Below are 6,928 nucleotides of genomic sequence, written 5' to 3'. Positions count from 1 at the left end.
TTAATTATAAGCAGTATGTGTGGAGAAAACCAGGCACTGCTCAGCACCTGTCCAATACAGTCCCAACAGTGAAGCATGGTGGTGGCAGGATCGTGCTATGTTTTGCAGCTGCAGGGACAGGACGACTGGTTTCAGTCAAGGGAAAAATGAACGGAAAGATGAAAGCACAGGGATATCCTGGAAATTTCCAAATCCAGGTGTCAAAAACTTTACCAAAAAGACTCATAATGCTGTATTAGATCAAAGGGGTGCTTCTACTAAATAAACATTGAGCAAAGGGGTCTGGATACTTAGGACCATGTGATATTTCAGTTTTTTATTTTTAATAAATCTGCAAAAATGTCAACAATTCATTTTTTCTGTCAGTATGGGGTGCTGTGTGTACATTAAAAATCAACTTGCAATATAACTGCAATATAACAAGAAGTGAAACATTTAAGTGGGTCTGAATACTTTTCGCACCCGCTGTATACAGTGCAGCGTGAACGAAACGATAATGCTCCCTGCACATGGGAAATGGATTTGTTGTTTATGCAGCATTTGTAGACATGAACAAGGTGTAATAATGCTCTCTGCTACATATGAGGGTTATGAAGCAGGCCAGAATGCAGTAGTTGAAAAGACTCGCCAGACATGCTTATTTAACATTCGTACGAGTTTCCCTTGGCCGTCTATTGCCCTGCAAGTGGCTAGAAACTGCGATAGTCTTCGAGAATTTCGCACCCCTCCCCTAAATGACATGACAGTCCACCGACTGTCAAGCGTTCGTGCCGCGACCCTTCTGGGCCGCCGTAGTCATGGCTTTCAAGCGGGCGAAGCACGGCAGCTGCTCGGTGCTCAGATGCAAAGATGAGCACAAATGCATTTTTCTAGTCCCTTCGCACAAGCCTCTGAAGAACCAGTGGGTTGATTTCATTTTTTCGGGAGAGGCGCCGACGCAGCTCCCGAAAAGTTTGTACGTCTGCGCCAGACATTTCGCCGACGACTGTTTCCTCAACTTGGGCCAATACAGAGCCGGCTTTGCCGAACGGCTGAAGATTCGGTCTGGGTCGGTACCAACTCTCCCTGGGCAAGTAAGTCGACTTAACGCGGTAGGAGTTCGTCGCTTTGCTGTGTGTGGTTCACCCTCAGCGTTCACCTTCACCCGTAACGTTAGCTTCAGCTAGCAGCTAGCAGGCTACAGATGTAAATATAAAGGTGGACAGCGGCCGGCGTGCTAGTGGTGCGTGTTGTTGAGGTAATATAATATATATAACATTGTAATATGAAGATGTAAATGCTGAAACTTGTCATTTAATAGGTCTTTTGTCATTTTAAGTACCGGTATTAATGTAGGGTGGACCCAGAAGACCCAGGTTCAAATCCCACCTAACCCTGAGTGTCCAGGTTGACCATCCCTGTAACTACTGGTTGATAAAAGCCGTCTGATTAAATGTGTAAAAGTTATTAATTGAACACGCTTGTCCTCTGTCTTCTTACAACTTGCACCTGGAAAAAATAATGTGTGTGTGTGTGTGTGTGTGTGTGTATATATATATATATATATATATATACACACACACATACACACACACACACACACACACACACACACATTGTAATAAACTGAGTACTCATTTGACCTTATTGTCTGTACACAGGCCAGCACATCATTCAGCATTCAGCAGCTTTCCTCCATTGATGCTGCCTGCCAGACAGACTACCCTGAGACAAATGCTGTTGACATAAAGCCGTCCTTGAAGACTTTGTGGCCCCGCTTTAGTAGTGAAGGTATGTAATTTTAGTATTGAAGCGCATGTTAAGTATTCTGCCATTTTTCTCTGCATGACGTCATCATTTTGTATTGTGAAGTATGCAATGTACATACAAGTGAAAGTCATTGTGAAACACTGCAGCCCAGCACACGGTGCACTCTGCTTTTAACTTGGTGAGCAGTGGGCAGCCATGAAAGGCACCCAGGGAGCAGTGTATGGGGACAATCACCTTGGCAGTTCAGGATTCTAACCCACAGCCTTCCGTTTGTGTGTCCGCCGACCACTGCCCCTTATTACAATATAATGAGCTAATAAACGGTTTTAATAAACAATTCGCTTTGAAGATGCTTCTATGACTTGGAAGTATTTAATTAGCACCACCCTCTATGAATATCAGACGTCCACTGGTGTGCCAGGCGCTGATTCAGATTTCTTCCCATGAATTGATGAATCATGACTTGTTTACAAGCTAGGGCCCATGGCATGACGCTGCAAGAGCAGATGTGATCTTGCATGACCTGCCGACCAGGCTGATGTTAATGTTATTAGAATTTCCATAAAAAATTATCTTGTGGTTTCGTCGCTGCTCTAAAGAATATAACACCTACTGATTCACATTTGTAAAATCAATGAACCAGAAATGCTGTCAGGCTGCGCAATAACTTTAAGATCACCCTACACAGTCTGATTTCCGAAGGCTTTGATGGAGCTCAACATCCAAGTCTCGCAAGCAGGAAACTGTCGCACACCAAAGTGATTGACGTGAGCCTCGTCCTCTAACAATCAAGGGACTTTCCCGCGCCGTCCAATCGGATTAAAGAAGAAAGGCGGGACTTCCTGTACATGAACAATTTTTTTTTTTTTTTTTACAGTGGCGCTCAGAAGCCCCACCTTTTGTTTTTTCCCGCACCGTCAATCAAAAATTAAAAAAGCGATCGCGCCGCCTCTGTTTAATACAACAATGTTTGGCGTGTGATCGAGACGCGGTTATTATTATTACTACTATTTTTTTTAGTCTACAGAATGACTGGTATGTAACGCGCGACTCGCTAAGAGCTGTGGTTGCAGCTTTCCTCAGCACTTGGCTAGGCTAGGCTAGCACTGGCCCTGCGCTCCGCGTCCTACTCGCTTGCTTGGCTAATCTTAGCGAGTTAGCGCGCTAGATGCCTGCTAACGAGACTTGCCTACGTTCGTGCGAGCACCGCGGCTCCTCCGTCGGACGGCGAGGGCTTTGCTGACGCGCTTGGCGCCGCTCTCGCGTGTCTGTGGCGGTTCGGCTTCGTTTCCGTCTTATTGTGCCTTTTTCTAGCCCCCGGACAGCCACTGAAAGAAGAGGAAATGGCTGCCTTAGACGTGGACAGCGGTCAAAGCGACTTTCTGCAGCAAGATGGAAGCACGGGAGAGCAGGTATGGTTTTCCTCGCCTGATACGTGTATTGTTGGCGAGTGCACAATGCTTTGTGAAGTTCACACGTTTTAAAAAAAAAAAAAAAAACAACAACAAACCGAACAAAACGCCGCACTTCCTGTGTGGCTCCGGACTAACGGCCACCCACTTTTTTTGTTGTTAAAACCCGCCCATTGTGGGTAGGACACTCAGCAATCCCCGCTCGCTCTGCTGGCAGCTACCTGCAGCAAGATCGGGTCGCCATCGTCAGAGGGACGTGGCGGTGCCGCCGCGGTCGTGGTAAGTCGCCGCCTCCGCTGCTAGAGAAGCCGTAGACGCGCACACGCCGCGGGTTTGCTGCTGAGTGTCCGCATGCAGCCGCAACGCCGGCCGCATACGCGGTCCTTTTGTTGCATTTGGGGAGAAAACAACGTGTGAACTGTCACAAATCACCCGAGTGGCCACGCTGTCCTCAGTCCGACGTTGCATGTGTTGCAATAAATGCAGGGTTGCCAACTTTGGTTGGTTTGAGTGGAGTGATTTTCAACGGTGACCATTTCCCCCACGTTTTCAAAGGCATCATATTGTCTTGCTGTGTGTAATTTTATAATGACAAATAGTAATTGATCAGATCAACAGAAACAATGCAGGCGCAAATCTTTTTGTTGCCAGATTGTTCAAAAATTGCCAATCTGGCAACACAAGGGTGCGCTTGGCCTCGCTGACAACTTTCCACTCAATGGAGTGGAAAGGTGTTCAGAGGTGTTCAGTGGATCAACAATCCGAAAATGGCACCGATAGCACTGTACCATACCAGGCATATTGTTTTCTAGTGCAATCTATTCTCCCATCCTCTCAAACTAATACTTTCTGGTCGAAGTACGGTGATCAGTTTAGGTCTAGTGTGAAAGCTGTTTTTTTTTATTTATATCAAAAATAGACACATAGACCAGTCCCTCAAGGATTTCACGATAAACTTAAAATACCCAAATCTGCACAACTTTAGTGAAAAGTTGCAATAAATGTTGCGGTGTGTGTTGTTCTTTTTTTGTTTTTGGGGAAGGTTGCTGTGAAACTGCTGAAATAAGTGAGACTCAGTCAGGGTGAATTGCGTCGGCTGTTTGCTCATGTCTGCTCTCCTTGTGCTCTTACTTCGAACTTCAGTTAGAGCTAGAGCGCCCGTGTTCTGCACCATCCGATTTGCCAGTACAGGTGAAGTTTAACAGCATTCCTGTCGTGTGGTCCCTTTCCATAAGTACACCCTTACACCCGCCCGGTAAGCCCAGTCAATATTGGAGCCTCCATTTAAAATAAAAAGGAACACGCAACAATAGTTTACCCCATTTTCGTGCTTTAATTGTTGCAAAAAATTAGGTTATTATTAGTAATTAGAAATTAGTAGAAAGACGTTGTCTGAAGTGCAGGGCATAGCTTGGATGAGTGGGGGTGCATGAAATTAAAATACTTCTGCAGTATTAAACAAGTTGTATTTAAACTTGTAAACATGTATTTACAACTAGCAATTTACAGATACACATATCACAGCATCACAAATTCCTGGAGGGACTGATAGACATGCGCTTGTGTGTGTTTCAGTTGGCAATCGTGAATTAACGTAAGCATAGTTCTGTTGTTTCCCGTGTTGAAATATTCGTGAAATAAATTTGAAAAAAAGGTAATCATGTAATTTGAGTGTGAACTTGATTTGTCTCCTAGACTACAGACATAACGTCCATACAGCTAACAGGAGCAACCGATAGATGGGATTCCTTGACCCCCACGGCGGCTGTGAAGGAGGAGCCCGGCATTGTGCATATCCCTAGTGCAGGGATCGTGTCATCTAACGGACAGTACATTCTCCCACTCCAGAGCTTTCAGAGCCAACCGATTTTCGTCACATCAGGAACTGACACATCTGCCAACACAGTGCCTAACATTCAGTACCAAGTGATACCGCAGATCCATACCGCAGACGGACAGCTGGGCTTTTCCACCTCCGCGGTGGACGGAGCCACACTCAGCCAGGACGCCTCAGGGCAGATACAGATCGTGCACGACGGGAGTCAGGGTTTAAGCGCGTCTGGTGCATCATCCGCTGACCTCCTTACTAACAACCAGAACCTCATATCACAGACTGGGCACATCCAGCAGATCCAGGGAGTTTCGCTTGGCAGTTCCACCTTCAACACTAATGTGCCTGTGGGGCTGCCCGGGAATATTACCTTTGTTCCAATTAACAGCGTGGATTTGGACTCGTTAGGGCTCTCGGGAGCTCAGACGATAGCCACAGGGGTCACTGCCGATGGACAGCTGATCATGGCTGGTCAGGCCATGGACTGTTCAGCGAGCGCAGAAAAGACTGTCGAGTCCAATGCAACCCAAGACACATTTGTGACTACGACCTCCTCCTCTTCGTCCAACTCCACCACCCAGCTGCCTGAAACGATAGACGGTACGGGCATCCTGACACAGGCCACCGCCGTGTCTGCTGCCTCTGAGCAGACCGACCCATCTGGCACCTTTCAGCAGGGTCAGGTTCATAACGTCCAGGTGTCCTCGGCGCAGCCCATCGTCCAGTTGCAGCAGATTCCCATCCAGACCAGCGATGGGCAGGTGGTGCAGGGCCTGGCCCCGCAGTCCCTGACCTCTGCCGGCCAAACGCTGCCAAATGTGCAGCTCCTCAACCCAGGGACCTTCTTGATCCAGGCCCAGACGGTCACTCCCAGTGGGCAGATCCAGTGGCAGACCTTCCAGGTGCAGGGTGTGCAGAACCTCCAGAACCTCCAGCTTCAGGCGGCACCCACGCAACAGATCACTCTGGCCCCGGTGCAGGCCCTTTCCCTGGGCCAGGGAGCGGCGCTGGGCTCGAACCCCATCAGCATCGGCTCCGGCCAGATCCCCAACCTGCAGACAGTCACCATCAACAGCGTCGCCCAGCCAGGGATTCAGTTTCAGCATGCAGAGGACACAGATAGCCCAGGGGGTAAGATAACTTGTCCACAGATGAACAGGTTCTAGATGTTCATTTAGGGTTTTCTTCATAAATGTTCTTTCCTTTTTTTTTTTTATTTTCCTTCCCAAAGGCTTTGCAGCATTTTAGATAAAGCCATTTTACTGCGTGGTTGGGTTACATTTAGATAAGGCTTGCATTTTAAGACCAGGAATGTCATGAATTCAAACATCCTAGGGAGAAGTTCCTACGGTTTTTAAAAACCTGGAAATGTCACGGAATTTGAAAAGAGAATTTTTCAGGCCATAAAGTTTTGGATTATAAAATAAACATATAATGTCACTGAAATCTGATTGTCACATGAATGTGCAGTGGGTATGAAAACTATTCAGACCCCCTTAAATTTTTTGCTCTTTGTAAAGCAGCCATTTGCTAAGTTTCTCATTAATGTACACACAGCACCCCATATTGACTGAAAAACACAGAATTGTTGACATTACTGCAGATTTATTAACAAAGAAAAACTGAAATATCGCATTTAGTAGGAGCGCCCTTTTGATCTAATATCGTCTTGGGTTTTTTCACACATGGATTTGGGGATCCTCTGCCATTCCTCCTTGCAGATCCTCCCCACTTCTGGCAGGTTGGATGGTAAACGTTGGGGAACAGCCATTTTTAGGTCTCTCCAGAGATGCTCAATTGTCTTAAGTCAGGTCTGGGCCATTCAAGGACAGTCACAGAACCACTCCTTTGCTATTTGGGCCACTCTACCATAAAGCCCCAACTGGTGGAGGGCTGCAGTGATGGTTGACTTTCTACAACTTTCTCCCATCTCCCG

The 6,928-nt window shown here is 46.8% G+C and overlaps 1 protein-coding gene across 4 annotated transcripts in view; it reads left to right on the top strand.

The window, feature by feature from the left end:
* Nucleotides 1–785: 785 nt before the first annotated feature.
* sp3a (sp3a transcription factor) overlaps nucleotides 786–6,928 on the top strand; it is a 10,194-nt gene continuing 4,051 nt past the window's right edge. Inside the window, exons 1-5 of one of the 4 annotated variants that reach the window (XM_028991598.1) lie at nucleotides 786–1,073; nucleotides 1,641–1,770; nucleotides 3,064–3,161; nucleotides 3,345–3,440; nucleotides 4,857–6,123. In XM_028991598.1, coding sequence (XP_028847431.1) covers nucleotides 798–1,073; nucleotides 1,641–1,770; nucleotides 3,064–3,161; nucleotides 3,345–3,440; nucleotides 4,857–6,123 — 1,867 coding nt within the window. In that variant the 5' untranslated portion in view covers nucleotides 786–797. Of the gene's footprint in view, nucleotides 1,074–1,640; nucleotides 1,771–1,828; nucleotides 2,785–3,063; nucleotides 3,162–3,344; nucleotides 3,441–4,856; nucleotides 6,124–6,928 lie in introns of those variants that run through there. The other 3 variants (XM_028991599.1, XM_028991601.1, XM_028991602.1) reach the window with 3 other exon arrangements.

Source organism: Denticeps clupeoides, chromosome 9, assembly GCF_900700375.1.
Source record: "Denticeps clupeoides chromosome 9, fDenClu1.1, whole genome shotgun sequence".
Taxonomy (NCBI): domain Eukaryota; kingdom Metazoa; phylum Chordata; class Actinopteri; order Clupeiformes; family Denticipitidae; genus Denticeps; species Denticeps clupeoides.
This window is presented reverse-complemented; position numbering and strand designations above follow the sequence as displayed.